A 22,543-nucleotide genomic window follows, 5' to 3' on the forward strand; every position below is an offset into this window, starting at 1 on the left:
CATCAAGTTTCAGCCGTTTCTCGGGAGAAGACTTGAGGGCCTCACATAAGACGCCTGTTTTCTAAGGCAAGACACTGTAATGCTGTAAGGAAAGTTAGTAGATGAACAGCAATCATATCAATGTCAATAGCATTAGCAATGTAACTCGCATTCTCTTAACGAAAGTAAAAGCTTTAAAGAAATTATTTGTTCAAGATGATTTGTGATAACTTGCACATTTTGTCGTATAAGAGAGCTACTAGGAAATTTTTTTTGCCCTGGCAAAGTCATTGAATCAAAGCAGGTCGATTTTGAACGCTTCTCGAGCGCCTGTTCTTGTCGGTGATTTGAGCAATCCATTTGCTCTCGTTTCTAGAGAAATAAAGTGTGATTACAAAAACTTGAACTCTTATCGCGCAGAATTCTATTGTCTTTCGCGACATATACTTGCAGTGTTCAGGTTTTCAATGCGTGGAATAATAATTACAAATATTAGCTGTCGGAATTCCGACTGCTCTTGTCAATGAATCGGCGGCTGTCAATCAAACGGTCTGATGTGTGAAGTAAATCCCAAGGTGTAATAAGTTAACAAAAGCGCTCTAATTTAAAGGCGGCCTGCGCTCTTCACAAAGACTTTTGTCAACAAAGTCGTGTGCAGCGACATTCTCATTTTTTTTTGTTGACATGTAACAAACGAAATGGTTTGAGCGCGGGAGCCAAAAGTTCTCCCACAAAAAATTCTTCTTCCAAAGCGTTGCCAAATGGAAAGAACGGTACGCAAAAAACTTCCTTCTACTTTATCGTTGTCCTCTTTTACTCGACCGGTCAAAGCAGTTCATCAGACGTAGTCTTTTACTCGATCGGTTTACGTAGTCTGTCGTTGATCGAGGACTTAAAAGACAACACAGGTCTTTATCTATTCGAAAGATGAAGGGGAAAATAAATGACATTTCTGTTTGAAATCCAGAGCCGAACAAAAAAGCAAAGACACGCAGCGCGTCTTACGCCTGAGTGAGCATTGTTGTCCATTGCATGCGTGAGATAATTATTCAAAATTGGAACCGTTTTAATTGATGAAAACATTTAAAAGGCCCAGGTTCGAGTATTCAGTTGTTAGAATCCTCTTTGGAGTAACATGTCAAAGCGAAAAGAGCTCCCGATCAACGCGCTGCATTTCTTGCACAGATGACATGCTGAAAATTCGTTTATTGCAACTCGCGCAAAGCGTTACTTTAAATACGATGGTTAAGTGATACATTTTATCACCTCTCAATTTCAATGCCTTATAGCGTCGGCGTGTGTCCTATTGTTTGTGGAGGCGGAGCTTGGCATATATTAATATTCTACCGGGAAATTCAAAAGAGTTTCGCTCTATTGTTCTTCTAGTCTCCGAAGCGAGCGAAGGCTGAAAGATCGTTACGAGTGTTCGAAAGTTGGCAGAACGACCACTTCGAAACATTATTTTCCGTTAAAACTTGGCATAAAGCTTCCTTTAACAACATACATTCAAAGCCGTATGATAACCGTTAAGAAGGGCACTTTGAAGGAGTAAAATTCTTCCTCCAAATATTTCCTCATATAATATTTTCCCTCAAATGGACCAAATTCAGGAAAAGAAAACGACTAAATCCACTTTTCGTAACATTTCAAAAAATGTCTCCTTTATTCCATCAATGTTTCATTTACAAAAGCCCTATGATAACCACTACGAAACACAAGTATGAAGCACGTAAACTCCAAACAAGTATGCGTAGTCGGCCATTTTCTGGTCATTTTCTTTATTGTTTAACCATCGACAGCCTAATTAATAATGGTAATTGAACTGAGTGGAGTGCAATTTGGTCTGAAATCATACGCGTGATTTCAAAATCGAACGAGCGCGCAGCGCGAGTTCGATTTGAAATCACAAGTATGATTTCAGACCAAAATTGCACGACACGAAGTTCAATTGCCACTTTATTAGGTCCATTTTGAAATCGCACAATTTTATCGCCTTAAATTTTAGATTTTTGGTGTATTGTTCCAGTAGCCGGTTTGTTAAAAAAAAGCGGAACCGGAAACGCCGTTACATCTAATTTAGTAGGCAAAACGATGTCAAAACGATGTCATTCGAGCATGACGAAGAAACAAGCAATTCTGATCTGAAGTCGAAAATAGTCTACTTCCGGTATAAAAGTGCAATTCTCGTCGCCTGAATCAATTATGGAAGGCCTACCTTTCTTCTGTGGTTGAGGCTGCGACTTTTCATTGTCTTTGGAGAAGAAATTTGAAGGTGCATATCCTGTGTAATTCTGCGATCGATTTCTTTTGAGTTGTGAAACTCCCTCGAGTGTACGATGCCAAGTGGATAGTACGTTTTTTTTCTTTTAAATGCCGTTCAATGGTATGATTTTACGGGGTCCAGCTCGTTATCATCTCCGTTTCTTTTTGTAACCTCGGCGTAGGACTCAATACTAAGGACCTTGTCAAGTTCTGGCAGCGCCATTTGTTTTAACAAAAGATATTTCCAAGATGGCGGGACGGGCACCGGCTTCGTAAGACGTTCGTTCATTCACTATTTTGTGCAGTGTGGCGTATGTTGACTATGTTTATTCACAGCAACAGAGTTGAGCTGTTTTGTTGCTTCGTTTGAAACTACCGGAAACCTGGAAACATCTACCTTCTTGAGATGACTCTGAATTTGTTGTTGTGTGGTTTTCGTTTGTTTATGTTTTACTGGACTCAGTATCATACGGATCTTGAGCAGATGTTGAAGAAAAATGGCCAAAATATTCGTCAAAATGGACACTGAAAGTTGGGAACTTCCATTAAAGTAGGTCTTCAGCCTAAAGGAGCTCATAATCGTCATTCAGAAACTAATTAATTAAATTTGTCAATTTTTTTGGAAAAAAGGCTACAATAACAACAAAGTTTTGGCAATAGTATTTGCAAAATTCTCCACACAGTGGCTTTTTGCCTTTCATTTTCCTGAAATTTTATTGATTACTTTAAACTAATCTTGAAATCTGATGGGTTGTTATGTTTTACTGGCCCATTCTGATTGGCTGAGAAAAAGATGCGATTTAGAGCAAAAATAGTGCGATTCGTGAATAAATCGCACCATTGAGAGCCAATCAGATTGCAAGGATAACCAGTGATTTCAAAATGGATTTAATAAATATTTAAATCTCGCGTGCACTCTACATTTAAGTCCCGGATGTGTCGCGGCATTCTGCGCGATGGCGGCGGCGGAGTGGGAGTGATGTCCAATATTCAGTCATTTGTATAATTTGTGAAACGTGAGGATTATTTAAAACATTTCTAACTTCCGTTCACTTTACCCAAAAAATTTATTAGAACGCAGGAGCTCGAGTAGCAATTATATGAGGAATAAAACACAAATAGCGGTGATAAACATATTAAACTTACGCATTTTAATAACTTGACGTTTCGTATGCTACGCAACATACATTTTCAAAAAGATGAAACTATAGGGCGGACAAAGGAAATGGCGTTGTCATTGTTAGCAGATCTGTTTATCTCAACAAAATGAAACAGTTAATTTCTGATGGCACCAAATTCAAACCATTAACGCACAATCCAACTAAATCTAGAGAAGAAAGTCTGTCCACATATCTTCGCAAGCTTAGAAATGATAAAATTATTGATGAAGCAACATTCCACAAGATTTTACCCAGTGGATCGTCTCCTGGTGTGCTGTACGGTCTTCCAAAGGTTCATAAAACCGGTTGCCCGTTCCGCCCTATAGTTTCATCTGTTAACACCTACAACTACAACCTTGCTTCTTACCTTGTTGGTATACTTCAGCCGATTTCGACAAACCAACACACTGTTAAGGACTCTTTTAGCTTTACAGACTGGGCAAAAAAACACAAACATGACAATGGAATAATGTGCTCCTTTGATGTCTGCTCACTATTTACAAATGTGCCACTTGATGAAACAATACAGATTTGTCTTGAAAAACTGTATTCTCTACCCGATCCTCCGACATTACCTCGTGATGCTCTACATAAATTATTAGAATTTGCCACTAAGAAAAGCCATTTTCTCTTCGATGACCAATACTACGACCAAATAGATGGAGTAGCCATGGGTTCACCGTTAGGCCCAGTTTTGGCGAACATTTTCATGTGTCACTTTGAAGAAAGATGGGTCACGAAAGGTCAAATTCGTCCGTCACTCTGGTATAGGTACGTTGATGACACTTTCACCATGTTTGACAGCAAAGACACTGCTAATGAGTTCCTGCGATACTTAAACAGTCGTCACGAGAGTATCAAATTTACTATTGATTTTGAACAAGACAATGAAATTCCTTTTTTAGACATCTTCATCAAATGCTGCCCAAACAACACTTTTGCCACATCCATCTACCGGAAAAAGACGTTTAGTGGCCTTTATACTAAATGGGATTCCTTCACTCCACGCAAGTACAAAATAAATCTCATTCGTACACTTACTTATCGCTGTTACCGAATTTGCTCCTCCGCTTTCCTGCTTAAATCTGCCCTTGATGACCTTCGCAAACTCCTGCTTCAAAATGGCTACCCACTAGGTATTATCACTTACAACATTAACGACGTCCTAAACAGAAACAGAAACAAGCCAAGCAGCCCCGTCCCTACAGTTCCGAAGAAAGATATTATCATCTTATTACCTTACTTAGGTGTACAAAGTGACCAAGTCTCTAAGCGTCTGAAATCATGTGTATACAATTTCTGTTCATTTGTCAATCTTAAGATAATTTTTCAAAGCACTCGCCGAATCAAATCTTCCTTTCAATACAAGGACCGTCTAAATCGTTCACAGAAATCTAAGGTCATTTATAAACCTGCTTGCTGGGACTGCAGTGACTTTTACATAGGCAAAACAAAACGACGGCTTCATGATAGGAAAACGGAACATTTCAAGGCTCTCACTAAGAATGACCCCACATCAGCCATTGCCGACCATATAAAAGCCACAGGTCACAACATCAAGTGGGATCATTTTGATATTCTAGCTTCTGGTAAAACAGATTATCATTGTAAAATTAAAGTAACTTTGCTCATCCAAGAACTTAAGCCGGCTCTTAATGTAAACGTCAGCAGTGAGAAGCTGATACTTTATTAATAAGCTTAGGCTTTTATTGTTTTACTGTTAAGAAACAGATGTTTCTTAATCTCGTTTCCAGACCCCTTATTTACATTTCATATATAGTTTTCAAAAATTGTAACGGTCTTTATTCCACTTTTGAAAATATATGTTGCGTAGCATACGAAACGTCAAGTTATTAAAATGCGTAAGTTTAATATGTTTATCACCGCTATTTGTGTTTTATTCCTCGTTAAACTACGATGGCCCAAGAACAAAAGCCTTTATGATACAGCAATTATATGTTTCTTGATTGCACGGAACAACATTACGTTGTTTTCTCTGGAGAACTGCTATTCGTATCGGTCTAAAAGTTATTCAACACTTTTTTTATTCACTTTTGATTGCAATTATAAGCCGTATGCAATAGGCATAACTCGTTTTTAGCTGGTGTAGGTAAGCTTTTTGTTTTCTATGTTTGTTTACTTGTTTGTTTTCCTTCGATTTGATTTTTTAAAAAATGTATCTAGTGTAATGGCCTGTCGGAAATGACAACAGTTCTTTAGTAAACGTGGTTGGCTATTGCCCAGACAGTAATAACATCAAAATTAGAAATTTGCTTACATCCTAGGCATGATACAACCAATTTTGTATGAAATAATAACTTCTCGTAAATTTAACTGAGTAGCTCAGTCTAGTCTCTATAGTATAAGCAGACCGAGAAGTTTCACACTTTTTTTTTTTTTAACAATTTTTGTTTTCTATCTTTTTAAATTTGGTTTTGATTTTTTAATTTCAAATTGAACACTAAACTAGTAGTAGACCTCTTCAGGAAGTTTTACAAACATACACTACAGTAAACGCCTGCATTTAAGCCACACTAGCGGCTATTTCGAAGACACAAAACCGCTAAGGTTTTCTCGGATTTACGAAAGAAAGCAGGCGACGTCGTGAAATATTTACACAAGGCGTGACAAAGATTTTGGCTCACGGTTTTAGCCGCCGTAGTACCAATGAATGCGATAGCGTCCGGCGCTTGCACGTACATGACGGATAGAGAGGAGATAATTACGAATTCCTTGCACGGCTGAAAATGCCAGCTGATATGGAATGACGGTGGTAGAACTCTCTAGGTACAATATGGCGGATTTTACAAAAGAAATTATCTCAACTCTGAAAGTTCCAAGGCTGCTGATTTCTGTTGCAGCATGTTGAGCTGGTAAATTGTGTGTACATAATGTAGATATTAAGAGGCCAACAAAAGAAATCTCTTCCAGAAATTTTGCCTGTTTCCTCAATCTATCAAAAATACTCTTCCTTCGGTAATCTAACCAAGAAACAATTCAGTTTATACATCTCCTCTTTCTTTTAGCCCAACATCTGTCTCAAAATTCTTTTTGGTGTTTCAACTTTTCTGATCAGATTGATATGAAAATTTCAGTTTTTATCAGATCGATTTACATTAAACTTTGTTTAATTCTTCAAGGATTTTGCCTTACGTCATTAGGACATTATTTCGCAATCTTAGTCTTCATATTCCTTAGTTAACTCCACTGTGATAGACTCCAGGCAACGAAGTTATTTCCACAGACAGGCATCTTTCAGGGAATGATCAAATTCCTTACTTTAATTTTGTAAATATATTTAAGCTGTAGTGCTAACATCGTGTAAGGTATTTAAGCAGACAATTGTCACTTATAGATATACGTCCAGTGCCTTTGTTATTTGATTCTGCATATGTTAGTAATGAACATCAATACTCCTTTCTAACTTTTCTCATTTGCCTTACCTGAGTTTAAATATAGTGGATACGAGACAATTTCTGGCAGAAACTACAAAATGCCCAAAATTGCCTTGCTTACAAGTTGGATTATAGTTAAAAATTGTTATTATTGGGACAGTCTATAAGTACCTTGTAAGTTTTAACGTCTATTCAAAACTATGAATAAGGACCCTTTATTATTATAACAGTAATCATTATTCACCTTGTTACTTAAAATAATGTAATGTTTAAGGGGATTAGTACAGCTAAGGTATACACATATATATACATGTATGTTCAGTTATATTTACCGCAGCGCTAGAGTGATTCAAAGGGCCAGTAGCATAATAGTGCTTTTGTCATGTTTTCCGTGCGACAGAAGGCACCAGGTGTCAAAAGAAAAGCGTTGGAATTATTGTTGATTAATTTGTTCCTGATACAAAAATAGATTTCAAATAGCAGCAAACTAACTTAAACGAAATTCAAGTTGAGGATGAAAGTAACTCTCATCCCTCCAAATCTCTTCCCTGGTTGAATTTGCATCCCACGAAGTTATTAGTTCTCTTACAGATTCCAGCAGAAACCAGTTAATTTTCAATCTAAATCAGGAGCCATAATCGGGGACGGAGACCGTAAGCGCGCGCCATTTCTAGTATTAGGGTTGTCCCCATGATATGGGACAATAATTCTATTTTTAGAACAAATTGCGCCATCGCCTGCGGTACACGCGCGTACATGCTGCGAGGATTTTTGCGGATGTCGCGCGGAGGAAATGGCGTCCGAAATTCCCGAAAATTTTCATGTTTTTGGCCCACAACTCAACGCGTTCACGTCTGTTGGAATTTTGCTTAAGTATTTTCGTCGTAAGCTGCTCCAGTTTGAGTGAAGTAAGACAGTGTCGAATTTAGGTATGTTCCGCTGTAAGCTTATATATATCGCTGACCAAGTTGTGTTCCGACGGATGCTTTTTTTACATGAGCTGTACATTACTCCACTTTAAATTTCACATATGTTGAAGATTAACAGCTTTTCCATTACACAGCAAAAAAACTAGCTGGATATATTTAGATATAGCAGAGCTTCAGGGCTTCATAGTTTCCTAGCTCCTCTTGCCACACACTTGCGAGGAATTTGTCAGTCTATCGCGACCGAAAAGTAAAACAAAATAATTGCTAGTTTGAGTTTCGCTTGAATTTTAAGCAACGCTTGATGTTTCATCCAAGGCCCAATAACTTTACGTCCGTAGATACTGCTCAGTTTTATTCGGGTAAAAATCCAGTAAATTCTCTGTTGTCAATGAATGAGAGCGCCCGCCGATGCGTGTTTTCAGTACAGCCAGTAAACATGACAAATTGTACTTCCGCCGCTCTTTCGTGTGAAAGCGTACATCGAACTCAAACAATAACTCTATAGTTTTTAAATATGTTTAAGACTGATAAATGTTTGAGGACATATTGTAAAAGCTAAGCTGGAAATATGTGAATAAAGCAGAAATAATCAGCAAAGTGACGATGACGCTTTCTTTAATCAACTTGGAATAACGATTTCGAGTTTGTTGATCGAGCTATCAAAACTCCTTGTCTATTTTCATTTTCGCAGTGTAAAACTTCACTATGCTTATGTTGAAGAAACACACATGATGTTAGTAGCCTTTTTTTGCGTTCGTGAAATTTGTTACAGCATCTCAGCACAAAAGATAACGAAAGAAATCTTTGTCAAGATTTGTTGACAATTCAAACACCGACTCGGACTTGAAAGTGCACGAGCTGCACTATGCAAATAAGTTAATTGTACGCGTCAGACTTTCCTTTCAAAAACTTTTGCAAACTCACCAAACAAGCAGAAACAATAAGAAACCGTCAAAACAGGTTTTGGTTATGATGAACCATTGTCTGAGAAACTCACAAATTAACTCGACACCAGAGTATAGAGTTTTCTTGCTATATTCTTAAGTCAGAACAAACGCAAAAACATACGCGTAAGCTTACAACTAGCGTGAGCAGATCTTAGTATTCATTCCCAGCGCGAGATTGAAGTCTTGTTTTCGACCCTGAAAAACCCACCTTTTCCGTTAGCTCAGAGCATAAAACTACATATAAGCGCCCTGGTTCGTATTCCCTGCCTTATTCCCTGCCATCGCTGTGAAAAATACGCAAAAGAATCTCTCAACTCTCACCATTTGATCACACAACGTGACAACATCCACGCGAGAGCCCCCGACACGTGCGTGGATCCGCGCGGATATATGACGTCATGATGGCGCAATTTGTTCTAAAAATAGAAAAATTGTCCCATATCATAGGTGCGCGCGAATCCCGAGACTTACGGTCTCCGTCCCCGATTATGGCTCCTGTCTAAATACAATTTTCAAACTGTACGAATGACTTGCGCGCTATCACGCTACACTGAGGTCCAATGCCGTCTTAGTGCAGTACTAATTAAATTACATTAGGTACAATACAACGTTTAGTAATGACTTGCACAACATATTTTAATATTCAACCCATAGAGGTTTTTAACTGACTGTGGCAAAAGGAGAACCATAGTAATCAATCTGACCAATCAAAAAGGACACAGATATTCGACTGAAGCAATATTGAACTCGAATACGAACTCGAGAAAAGATGTGTGAGCGAGGCTTAGCTAGGATTGCTTGAAAATGTGACGCTAGGCTTTTAAACCAATCACTAAGCGTAGCGAAGCAAAGTCAAAGCAAATTAATGAGAATTACGTTGGGAATTTAGGGTAAAACCTCTGTGTTAGTAAATTAAAGCATTCTCTCTGAATGCATGATATAGTTATAACCTGTCGGTGTAAATATTGTTTTATTGTTTAAATGTGCCAGAAGTCTGGATGGAACGTAATGATGTTATCTCGAAAGGTGTTTCTGTTGGGAAATCAAAACATGCCACTTAACCATGGTTCGTTTTAAACATTAACTTACCGTCAGTGTTAAACGTATAAGAAATACGGCGAAGAATAACTTCTCTTCATATAAATTTTTCCAGTCTGTTAATAACGACTGAAGAGCCTACTTGTAGAGATTTGGATGGAAATGATGGTGGATAAACACAGAATTGAATTGATTAAATTAGAAGTGCAATCTCTAAACTCGCTAGTTAAGACATTTGTTCCATCCAGACATGAATGCAATAATTCTGTAAATATATATTTGTTTTAGAAAAACTCATGTACACGTTTTAGAATGTTAAACTAAATAAAATTCCTTTAAATGTCATGGCTGCTAATCTTTTCGGATAGTTTTTATACTGTGAAAAGATGAAGGTAAACGGCCGACCTCGATCTTTTGGTACTGCCCGGTTCTCTCTGACAGTGACACTTAATTTCTTTCATTGAATTCTTTATTATCCTCCACCACTTCTTTCTTTCTTTGCAATCATCTTTTTCACTTTTCACTTCTTCTTCACTATGTCCTTCCTCTTCATGGCAGTTTGCCTCTAATTCTCAATCGGTGAGCTTTGCATAAGCACAAGTGCACATATCCTTGCTTCTGGATGCCAAATTCCCTTGTTAATGAGGCTTGCTAATCGAGCTTTCTGCCAGTATGCTCTCAATTTTTCCAGTGCATTTAACAGAAGTATTTTTTTTTTGTAATACACCTGTAAGCTTCCTCAGAATCACGTTTGATGATTTTACGCCTTGTTTCTTTTTGGATTTTGTTTAGGTGCTCTTTCTTTCCCTTTTCAGCTTTTCTTTTCTATTTTTTTCTTTTCTTTTTTTTTTTTTTTTTTTTTTTGTCTTCCGTTCTTCATTCCTGTCTTATTTAGCAAACCTTTGAGTGCTCGGTTAAGACTTTGCTTTATGCTTAAAAACTTCTCTTATTTGTCACTGACATCTCCTTTCATTTGAGCAAGTTCCTCTTGCACTGCTTTAGTATACTGATATTGCTCACTGGCCCATGGCTTAAGTTTATTTCTGTTAAAAAGTGTCCCCAAATTAGATGGAATGTTAATTTTCTCCCTTTTTCATTTGGGACATAATTTTTTCGAATTTTTCAACACCTTTGGACACAATGCCTATATGATTAGGCCTTAGTTGTGTCGGGGACATTCTCATCTATTTAAAACAGGAGGCTTCATTTGTTTCAGAAATAAAGAACACTCAAGTCATGCTTGACCTTTTCATAATATTTTTAGGTTTGAAATCTTCTTTTCCTTTCCTTGTAAAGTTATCCAGCAAATAGGGTTGTGCATAGACTACGAGTAGTCCCTCTTTCGCTTAGTCCGTCGTGCGTGACGTGGAAGAAAACCGCGAGAAAAAATATGGCCGCGCGAAAGGAGGGACTACCGCCTAAGCCCAAGAGTTTGAATTATGCGTTGCTCTCACAACGCAAAAATATGATTGGCTTATGTTACGAGCGTTGACAACGTTGACAACATTCGAGATACGTGTGACGTCGTGCGGGAATGTTTGGAACCGGAGCGAATCGAAGTGGTACCAGAGCAAATCGAAGTGCTGGAATCGCGCTTCGCAAGCCGTGATGTTCTTGCGAATCTGCCAACAGACTTTGGAAAGATTCAAATTTATCCAGTGTTTTGTTTGGCAAAGATTTCCGCCTCCATCCCGACTGCGAGCGTGCTAGTGATTTCGCCGCTCAGCAGCATCGTCCAAGTCAGCGAATATAAATTCACTGAGCTTGGCCTTTCTGCCGTCCATTTGAAATATTTAACCGGACTTTCACTTGAAACCGGACATTCACCTGAAACTTTCCGCTGCTATCGGCAAACATTTCACCGCAGTTGGATGATCTCCTATGTCAAACACATAATGTAAATTCTCGGTTGAAACTCTGCATTTGAAATTTTCGCAATAACTTTTATATTTACACTTGCATGTTTGTACATGTCTGGGAGTATTTTGTTGAATTACTTGGGCCTTTCGTGCTTTAGGTCCTTATACAAGTACTTAAAATAGCCTTCGCTGTTACTCTCTGTTCCAGTTGACAATTTTGGTGATGAATTCCAAGGCAGCCGGCATGGAAGAAATAAAATATAAAGAAACATAAATATAGATAATGAAAAAAAATATATAATGAGAACAGGCCTCACATTGCCATTCAATTTCTGCCATGCAAATCGTTCAGTCCAAAAATACTCTTTGAATGAAATAGCAAAGAATTGTATTATTAAAAGTATGTCAAAAGAAAATAATGCTAAAGAACCCGCAAGACAGGATGCAAACTAAAACAGATACATGACGTGAGAAATGCAAGCAGAAACAACAGGAAACGCAAGCAGAAACAACAGAAATGCTTCGAGGACTATGATTGGAACACTCCTTGTCGCGCTGGTAAAGTTGGGCAATTAAGCAATCAGGAGCTTGACAAGTATCCGTCAGTCATTTCAACCTTCAATTAAAGGGCAAGAAAAATGATCAGGTGCGACGGGTCACTGCAAGTGCCTTGATCAGAATGGGTGAGGTACTTGATACCCATGTCTCTCTTCAGCGGCACGAAGTACTGCAAGATGATAACAGTGACAATGATATCGACAGCAGTTCTGATGCGGAAAGTGACAGCAAAGATGACATCGTTATTTCGCATCTTTGCAGCTCTGATTCATCGAAAAGCGAGCGTGATTTAAAAGGAAACCAACAGTTACAGAGTACCTGTTGTAGCACAGGTCTCTGGCCAAACCCGATCTGGGCGCAATATTGTGAGGTCGTTTTTTGTATTAGTTGACCCATGTAAGTGGGCTGTTTGGAAGTGTTCACCGGTATGCTCTATATGGCTAAAAGAAATACATAGCCCCCCCCCCACCCCCCCCCTCCCACTCCTATCCTTATTTAGTTTAGTGACCCCCTCTTCATTTTCTAATTTTTTGATCATTCCCCCTCCTATTTTCCAGCCCCCCTCCCCCTTCACCCAAGGCATAAATATTGCATGGTCCCTTCTTGTTCGGTATACATACAAGCCTTGTCGAGGAGACAGACCTTTAGCAAGGACGGCCGTGACAGATTGCAACGGCTACCGGAAACAATAAATGACTTCCGTCAATGTTCTGCGCATGTCAGTGATATTTGCTAACCGTCTTCCACTCCGCACCGACCGGAAATGAAATTACCATTCAGTGCGTGGTTTCCAAGTGTTAAACTTTTAACTTGGAAATTATACATGTGGTCGTCTTTTTTTGGCTTGCCTCTAGACCAAGAGTGACATAATAACATGTAGTATATAGTCGAACCTCCGGTCGCGACCACCTCTCGTAAGCGACCAGTTTTCGAAAATACAAAGTTTCCATGTGCATGGAGGCCTACAAAATATAATGTTTGATATCTCTCCCTTTAAAAATAAATAAATAAATAATAATAATAATAATAAATTAATATTATCATCATTATTATTATTATTATTATTATTTTTATTATTATTATTATTTTTAATTTGAATATAGGCTTAGCTCGAAGCTGCAATAACGCCCTAACATATATTTATGCAATATTCAGGTTAATTAATCTTGAGCCACCTTGAGCTAAAAAACAATATATTTTTAACAGAAAGACAACGAAATTTATATTTATATTTTCAGTAAAGAACAAAAACAAAGGTGGAGAACACGATAAATGCCATAGGAATTTAAGATTTTTAACTGAGCGAAAGTAAAGACATGAGTTGTCGTTTTATCGAAATACAAAATAAAAGGTCTTCGGAATAAAATAGTTTGCCATATCTACATCGCAAGCGTAACTTGGCGCCTGAAGATTTATGGTTTTTTTTTTCCAATTTAGGAGTGTGGCAAAATGAGAAGCAGACAATATGTCAATTTGTTTGCAAAAGAAAAAGCATAAATTTAAATTCATTTGTTTGAATGGCGTTTAATTAATTAACTAACTTTTAACTTAAGACAATCACATGCTTGCAGGGCTGTAAAATAAATTATTTAACATCCTACCTTTTGCCAAAACGTCAACAAAGCCGAGGAATATAGTTAAGCTAACAGTCGAAGTCGCAATGACGTCCTGTTATAGATATGCTTTCAACATTTAGGCCAACTCTATCTCGAACAAATCTGAAGAAAAAAAAATTAATAAGATGAAAACAACGAAATCAATGTTTAATTCATAATAAAGAACCAAAACAAAGATAGGGAACACGGGAAATGCCGTCGAAATTCCAGGTTTTTAACTGAGTGATTGTTAAAAACACGAGTTTGGAATGCATCTTTCATTGAACTAAACACTCATAAACAAGCGCAAGGAGGAACTCCTTCTTATAAGCTTAGTTGAGAAACCCGCAGATAGAAATATTTTGTTCACATAATAAGTGCGTAATTTAAACGGAAAGTTCTAGGAGCAGGAGGAGCCAAACTGACATGAGCAGAAATAGCTCTGAATAACAGAGACAAAACACGCCATCCCTTATTACAGTGTTGACTTGTAAAGAGCTGGTTGTCTGTCGACTTCACATCGCCAGCTGGTACTAGCTCAATTCTTTCCAAGGACTTCAGAACTGAAGACGTTCGTTGCGGTGAAAAATGAATGTTTCTGCGCTCCTCATTTTTGCGTCATCGATTTCAATAACGCTTCGTCAAACGCAAGCTCAGGGTGAGTTCCAAAATGTCCTTACATTTTCATCGATAGCCTTTCAATCGCGTTTTATACTATCCTACTTTGTGTATCCTAACATCCACTTGCCTGGGCTGGCATCCCAAACTCTGCCTCATAAGTGGGTTGAGTTTGTTGTTGGTTCTTCTCTTCAACCTCTTCTTCTCGGTCATGTTTTTTCCCGGGTACACCTATTTTGCTATCTTTATGAATACCGACATTTTAAAATTCCAATTTGACCAAGAATCCGAGTTTGTGTGAGCTTGTCTGAGTTTGTCTAAACACCGTCAATATTTTCATTTAGCTGGAACTCGCCAAGATCACGCAAAATTGTTATGATAAAATTTCTCAGGTAAAACTGACACGATATTTCATTAATCACTCACAAAAACATAGGAAAATGCGTTTTCTTTGGTAACATTTTTATCTCCTGTCTGTCTCTTTTGCGAAAGCAATTTCGGTCCTTAATTGACGATACGCGAAAAGTTTAAAAGATAAGACTCATGCAAAAATATAAATGAACTTATTTGGTTCAATAGTTTTCTCGATAATGATGATAATGATGGTGATAATTAAGAGACTATCATCCAGATCACAGTCTTTTGTGATAAATTGGGAAACTAAACTTCTAAAAGTTGCAGCTCAGTCATTTTTGTCTTCTTTGTCCTTCGTGGAAGCTTTGTTTATTTAGCACTCTTTGGTATTTAAAGCCGATAGTTGTAATGTCAAAATACTGTAAGATAAAGAAAACTATTTTCAAGGAGATTTCAAGTTCTTGATGCATCATCGCTAAGTTTTCCACAAATAACATTTGAATAAATTTACCGGAATTTGTTAGTAATTTGTCTCACAATTTTATTGCGCATCTACGAGGCAATTTGCACGAAGCGTCGTCTAGTGTAACTCTCCCTGAATTGGACATGTCTCGCACGTTTTCGTGACAGCAATGCAAGGCATGTTAATAACCAAGTGTAACAGCGCCTTTTGACACGATTGCCGACGCATAATTCTTTACAAGAGGTGGTACGAGAAATTGCTACTTGCATTTATCTTATAGCATCACTACATTCTTAAAAATAATTCTCAGTCGGTCAGCACATAAATAAAGACGAAGAGGAAGCTAGAATATCAAAACCAGCTATTTTCTTACTAGATAGGAAAAGAGGTCTGTAAAATGCATGTCTAGTTTGTATTATATCGCCTAAAAAAGAATGATGCTGCATTTGTCGTTAATAAAATCGGCAAGGTGATCTTTGAGGAGAGATCTTTCAAAAATCTTCGAAGGGCACGGAAATTTGGAGTTCAAACGGCAAATAAGCGAAATGCGGGCTTTCTTGTTACCTTTCTATTAATGTAATAACAAGGAGTGTGTTTTGATAAACCCTTCCAATAAGCGTCTCCATAGCGAAAAGAACGTTCAAGACATGGACATAGACTATTTAATTTATGAGATGCTCTTCATAAAGAAGAAGCCCAGCTTTAAAACCCAATCAGGCTCCATCCGAGCAAAACTATTTGTTTGGAGTTAAAACAGCAATAGCATTTATGAAGGTCAAGAAGCCGAGAGCCATAAATGTAAAGAACAAGGCCAGCTTTAAAACCCAATCGGACTCCATCCGAGCAAAACTATTTGTTTAGAGTTAAAACAACGAGAGCGTTCATATAGCTCATGAAGCTGAGAACTAAAATGATAGGTTTCAGATCCGCTATCTTCTCTAGACTAATAATTAACAGGCAAACAGGCTCCATCTTCCCCGTGCAACTGACAGCGGGTGGTCAGAACCAGAAGATTCCCACCCAGCAAGAAGTTGTCTGTGGAACAGATATATTTCAAGGAGCAGTTGTACGCTTGGGGGCGTGTCCGGAAATGCATTTGCCATAGTTGGTCCTTAACGGGTAACCAAGACAAACTTTTTAAGTGGGGAGTTACATGATCGTACTTTCTCGCGCCACTAACGATTCGACATGCGTAGTTCTGCACAGCCTGCAATTTCCTTATATTTTTCTCTGTGGTATTTGCCCAGACGTTCGAGCAGTAGTACAACTTACTGAAAACCAAGGCATTTATCACGGTTAACAACGACGTTCTGTCAAGACAGTGTTTGACACGGCTAATTTGCGCGAGGCGTGCGATACATTCCGATACTGTGGTCTTAATATGATCATCAAATGTCAAGTTCGAATCCAAAATCACGCCGAGATCTTTGGCTGATTGTACTGGGGAGATGTCTTTTCCCAACGAAGACAAACGAAAATCATGGAGCTTCGAAGTCATCTGTCGGCTCCCGAAAACAATTAATTTCGTCTTGTCTGGATTTAGTAATAGCCGATTTCTGAAGCACCAGTTGCGCACACTGAGGAGGTCTTCGTTCATTTCCTCAACAATCCGTTGGGTGTCTTGTGAATGAAAAGAAACAAACAATTTTGTATCATCTACATAGCATTCAGTAGAGCAATTCCGTGGAGCTTCCGGTAGATCATTAACGTATATACTAAATAATAAGGGGCCCAGGATGCTACCCTGAGGTACTCCATATCCAATTGGTATTGGATTGGAAACAGTGGAGTGAATTCGTACAACTTGATATCTATTTGTGAGATAGCTGTTAAACCATTGTAGCACACTAGTTGAGGCGCCAACGTCTTGTAGTTTTCGTAACAGTATTTGGTGGTCGACACTATCAAACGCTTGGCTCATATCTAGGAGAACACAGGCAGTTAATTTCTTTTTATCTATTCCTTTAAGAAATGCATCAGTCGTGCGAAGTAATGATGTTTCAGTAGAGTGCCATTTTTTGCTTCCATTTTGTTTTGTCGTCAGCCTCTTCTTTGTTGTCAAATAGGTGACAAACTGATTATAAGCGACTCTTTCACAGACCTTTGACAACACAGGTAGTAGCGAAATTGGTCTATTATTGTTAGGAAGTTCGTGATTGCCTTGTTTGGGCAGATCCGTTGCCATTCCCTGACTGGATTATGATAATGATGGATATCTGATAAAGATGTTTTGTTTTTCTTTATAAAAAGCAAAAAACTCTCTGAAAGTTAGTTAGTTAGTGATCTCTTTTGCCTATTTGTTCCGAGTCGGGCTCCGTCAAGTGTAACAACATAAGCAATTGCATTTTAATCCTTTCAATCCTATCTTCTAAAACAGATATCGATGACTGTGCAAGTCATCCCTGTAAGAACAACGGGACCTGCACAGACCGAGTGAACGGATTCAACTGCAGCTGTGCACCAGGATTTAATGGCACACAATGTGAAACAGGTAACTATATCCAAAATTCATTTTCCTTCGATTTTTAAACTGGTTGAAGAGAGGAGAAACATATATTTTTGCTTATGCATATTTGGTTAAAGAAAAGCACACTTTTTTCCCACAACTTTCTTTTCTCTCCATAATTCTGTCCAATTGACCTATCCAAGTCTCTAAGGAGCGAAATTTGGGCCGTTAAACGATCTTATGCATTTTTGGTTATTTTGCAGATATTGTTGTTGTGGGTTCTATCGTATACGGTACAATCCCAAGTCAAAGCCCTGGGATCATATAACGTCATAAGGGGTTTTGTGTGGGCTTAAAGACGGGGGGGGGGTGCTTATATCCGGGGGTGGGAATATAAGTGGAATAAAAATAATGTTTCGGAACGACGATATAAAACGTAACTGAGCAACTAATTGAAGCTAACATACCAATACATTTAGAACTATTAGATTTTTAATACAATTATTGTGCGTAACAATAAACGGAGAATATGTTTTAAAAACATCTATAAAACACTAGTGTGACTGGAACAACTGGAAAGGAACAGAACGTTATCTGATTTATACATTAGATGGGTTCGTATCCGGTTTTGGGGGAGGAAGGGGGGGGGGGGGAGCGCTAATATCTGCAATAATATCTCTGTTAGCAAATAGAAGGGTTTATATCCGGGGAGGCTTTAACATGGTATTTTACGGTATGACCGTTATTAACTTTCTACCTTATCCCTTTAATACAGATATCGATGACTGTACAAGTCAACCCTGTAAGAACAACGGGAAGTGCACAGACCGAGTGAACGGATTCAACTGCAGCTGTGCACCAGGATTTAATGGCACACAATGTGAAACAGGTAACTATAGCCAAAACTAGTTAATTTTCTTTCAAATTCTACGGGTTTTAATCTCTTTCTAAGTTGTTTGCAGTGTTGTATCTTTTAACTTCAAGTATAGTTTTGTTATTGAGTTTTGTTGTTGGTTGTTGCAGGTTCTACCGAATGTGACCGTTATTAACTTTCTGCCTTATCACCTTGAAACAGATATCGATGATTGCGCAAGTCATCCCTGTAAGAACAACGGGACCTGTACAGACCGAGTGAACGGATTCAACTGCAGCTGTGCACCAGGATTTAATGGCACACAATGTGAAACAGGTAACTATAGCCAAAATTAGTTAATTTTCATTCAAATTCTACGGGTTTTAATCTCTCTCTAAGTTGTTTGTGAGCAGTGTTGTATCTTTTAACTTCAAGCATAGTTTTGTTATTGAGTTTTGTTGTTAGTTGTTGCAGGTTCTATCGAATGTGACCGTTATTAACTTTCTGCCTTATCATCTTGAAACAGATATCGATGATTGTGCAAGTCATCCCTGTAAGAACAACGGGACCTGTACAGACCGAGTGAACGGATTCAACTGCAGCTGTGCACCAGGATTTAATGGAATACAATGTGAAACAGGTAATCGAAACAGATAACCTCACCAACCTTATCGTTCGTGTAAATAATAAAACAGCAAAGTTAACAAAGATTGGGAGCCAATCAAAAGGTGTATTTCCTAGAAATATACAGCCACTGGAAAAAGGAAAAACACAATGAAAGTCGTCTTTGACTATTATTGCCACGAGGAAACCAAAAGATAAACCGTTTTTACGAGTTGCTGTGAAAATTTCATCTTATTTTCTCTTCCAGCAGAAATGTTTTAGTTCCTTCTTTACAGCATATTTCTTTGTAAACGTTTGCCTGTGAGCGGACACAAGAACCAAAGTTACACATGCTAAACACACTAGGGCGTGTAGTTCCATGGTCATAACCTTTAATCTGGTGAAGGGGGGACAGATGGGGAATTGACCGCATGGGTATGGCTTCGATTCAGGGCCGATTTTACACCTTTTGTGGGCAGGTGGAGGCGAAATGATGCGAGGAGTTAGTTACTTAGACGAGTGAACGAATTCAACTGCAGCTGCGCACTAGACTTTACTGGAACACTGTGATTGAGATAATCGCTGTAGGTAACAGAAGGTAAAACCACATGCAAGTTACAGGGATAAAACGCCTACAATTGATGGGCAGATGGCAGTACTGTGTGGTTGATATCACTGAGAGTTTCCCGTTAGCCAGCCACACGATTACTCTAATAAAATGTATCTGCCACAGGTGTTTCTATATGCCGTGTAATCACTTTAGAAATGTAAAAACTTTGGAGTGGATTTAAGGCGCAATTCTACTTATTTTCCTTCGTAACAAGGTTCTCTTGAGATTTTTCTCATACTTTTTTTCGCCTTTTTAATGTGTAAAGTAGTTTATTTCCACCAGAATTCCCTTTTATGCTCGTAATGGGACACTTAACCATCCATTGTGACATTGAAATAGTGACACTTAGATCCCTTTGCTTTTAGACATCGACGAGTGCGCAGCACAGGTCGACCCGTGTGTTGCTGTTGCCAACGCTGAGTGCAAGAATACGGATGGATCGTACAACTGCCGGTGCAAAGATGGATTTGTAAAGAACGGTGCTATTTGTGAAGGTGCAACACGGTTTTATCATTAGTAGGGATATCTTCTATTCTGTTTTAATTAGCTACAGTTAAAAACTTTATTTGTCGTTATGTAAGGACGGTTTGCCACATTTAAGAATCTTATTTAACAAGTAGGCATGTATCAGGAAAAAAAAAAAAAAATAACCCATATGAAGTTAGAATCCACTACATATTTGATTAAAGTATCCCACATGGTATTCCTCCAGCGGTTTATCCAATGCCAGAGAGTAAACACACCTTAGTGGAGAAACACTGGCGCTGATTGCGATGTTCTCGCACTTAGGGTCGATAAATATCATCGCTTGAGGGACAAATTTATTCAGCTATGGCTTGCCTACAGGTTACCCAACGACATTTGAACTGGAAATTTCAAATGTAAATATGAAGATTTTCTCGTATAAACAGACAAAAAGGTGGTAATTAATACCTATTGTAGAAGCTATATTTCGGTGGCGAGATCTTTTAACAACCTTGTTCCCAGGAAAAATGGAAACGAAGACAAATCATATAGAAATGTTTGTGCATGACCGGATGCAATAAAGTGATGTAAAATTGTACAAAATATATGAAGTGACTGTATTCAAACTACAAGTAACACCCAACGACACAGCACGACAGAGGTATCTACGGATCAGGGGAGGGTTATTTACGTATTACTTTGTTTGTTTTTTTTAGTTGACATATGTAAGAACTACCAAAATCTGAAAGACGCGGAAAGAAGATAAGACTACGCAACACAAGACGACATATGTCAAATGTCTTCTGTGTTTATCATATATTTATTTACACATTTGTGTATTTCCTTTAGTTGATGTATGTCACTGGCAAAATTACCAAAATCTGACAGATGCAGAAAGAAAACATGACTACGTAACAGTAAAGGGAAAATGTGACAACACACTCAATGGCTGGTATCGCTTCCAAGGAGCTGCAGGCACAAAAATGGTGACCACATGTCCACCGATGTTCCGTTGTGATGCAGCCTATCCTGTCTGGTTGAGTGGTGGTCATCCTACAGTGGCTGAGAATAAAGTCACAAGAAACGTCTGCATTAATAGGTTTGCCTGTTGTGGGAATTCATTTCTCATTCAAGTAAAGAACTGCGGCTCCTATTATATCTACAAGTTATCAGGCCTATCTTATTGTCCTGCCCGATATTGCAGTAGTGACTAATCCGGTCATAGCATATGTGTGTTTCAGTTAGCTTCAGTTGAATAGTAGTGGCAAGAGACTTAGATCATTGTCTCTCTTAGTGCCAAGCGGGATATTACTTCCCGACATGATTACCTACAGTAAAACTTAACCATGGCCTGGTTGTTCAAAGCATGACCAAGCTGGGCCAAAATTAGTGTTACCCATTTATAAACTTCAGCCATTTTTTTTCTCTCAACTTTTGACGACGGCTTACAAGCTCTAAGTCCTCTAAAAATTAGCAAAGAAAATACTTTACCTACAAAAGAAAACTTTAAACCTCCATCAACTCTTAAACCTGGATTACGAACAACCTGACCACTATAAACAAACAAAATGCACATCGAGTTTCAGGCGTTTCTCTGGAGAAGACTTGACGGCGTGACATAAGACGGCTGTTTTCTTTTTTAGGCAAGACACTGTAACGCTGTACAGTGAGCTAGTAGATGCATAGCAATAATATCAATGCGAATAGCATTAGCAAAGTAACTCGCATTCTCTTAACAAAAGTAAAGTCTTTAAAGAAATTAGTTGCTCAAGTTGATTTGTTATAAGTTTGTACAGTTTGTCTTCTAAGAGAGCTTCTGAGAACTTTGTTTGGCCCTGCAGTAAAGATATTGAATCAAGGCAGGCCTATTCTTTTCAGTGATTTGAGCAATCCATTTGCTCTCGTTTATAGAGAAGGAAATAGAGTGTGATTTAAAACTTTCATAACTTCTATTCCTCAAGACAAGAGACTTAAAAAAGAAATTTGATATGAAAGCCAGAGTAACAATTTTTCTTGATTGCAAGGAACAACCATTACTTTGTCTTATCTGAAAAACTGCTCTTCCTATCGGTTTAGCTTAATTTGTTTAAAAGTTCTTGAACACTTTTTAACCAGTTGTGATTGAAATTATAAGCAGTCTACAATATACAATATACACTGTTTAGCTCGTGTAGGTTAACTTTTGTGTTGTATGTTTGTTTATCTGTGTTTTTGTTCGATTTGGTTTCTCAAAAAATGTATCTAGTGTAATCGCCTGTAGGGAATGCCAAAAGTTCTTTAATAAACATGGTTGGCTATTGCCCAGACAACAGTCAAACTTAAAAATTTGCTGACATCCCAGACATTATACAAGCAATTTGCAATTGTATGAAATAGTAACTTCTCGTAAATTTAACTTAGTAGCACAGC

The 22,543-nt window shown here is 38.1% G+C and overlaps 1 protein-coding gene across 2 annotated transcripts in view; it reads left to right on the forward strand.

Annotated features, from left to right (window-relative positions):
- LOC149104832 (pancreatic secretory granule membrane major glycoprotein GP2-like) overlaps positions 1 to 21,623 on the forward strand; it is a 62,183-nt gene extending 40,560 nt beyond the window's left edge. The window contains exons 1-3 of one of the 2 annotated variants that reach the window (XR_016201431.1): positions 18,890 to 19,096; positions 20,035 to 20,163; positions 20,984 to 21,036. Coding sequence is in view for 1 of the 2 variants with exons in the window: in XM_089271464.1 (XP_089127590.1) it covers positions 20,984 to 21,348 (365 nt within the window). In the remaining variant the exon portion in view is untranslated. Of the gene's footprint in view, positions 1 to 18,889; positions 19,097 to 20,034; positions 20,164 to 20,983 lie in introns of those variants that run through there. The other variant, XM_089271464.1, reaches the window with a different exon arrangement.
- Positions 21,624 to 22,543: the final 920 nt, after the last annotated feature.

Source organism: Orbicella faveolata, unplaced genomic scaffold (genome assembly GCF_042242905.1).
Source record: "Orbicella faveolata isolate gen_17 unplaced genomic scaffold, um_ofav_v1 contig_34, whole genome shotgun sequence".
NCBI classification, from domain to species: Eukaryota; Metazoa; Cnidaria; class Anthozoa; order Scleractinia; family Merulinidae; genus Orbicella; species Orbicella faveolata.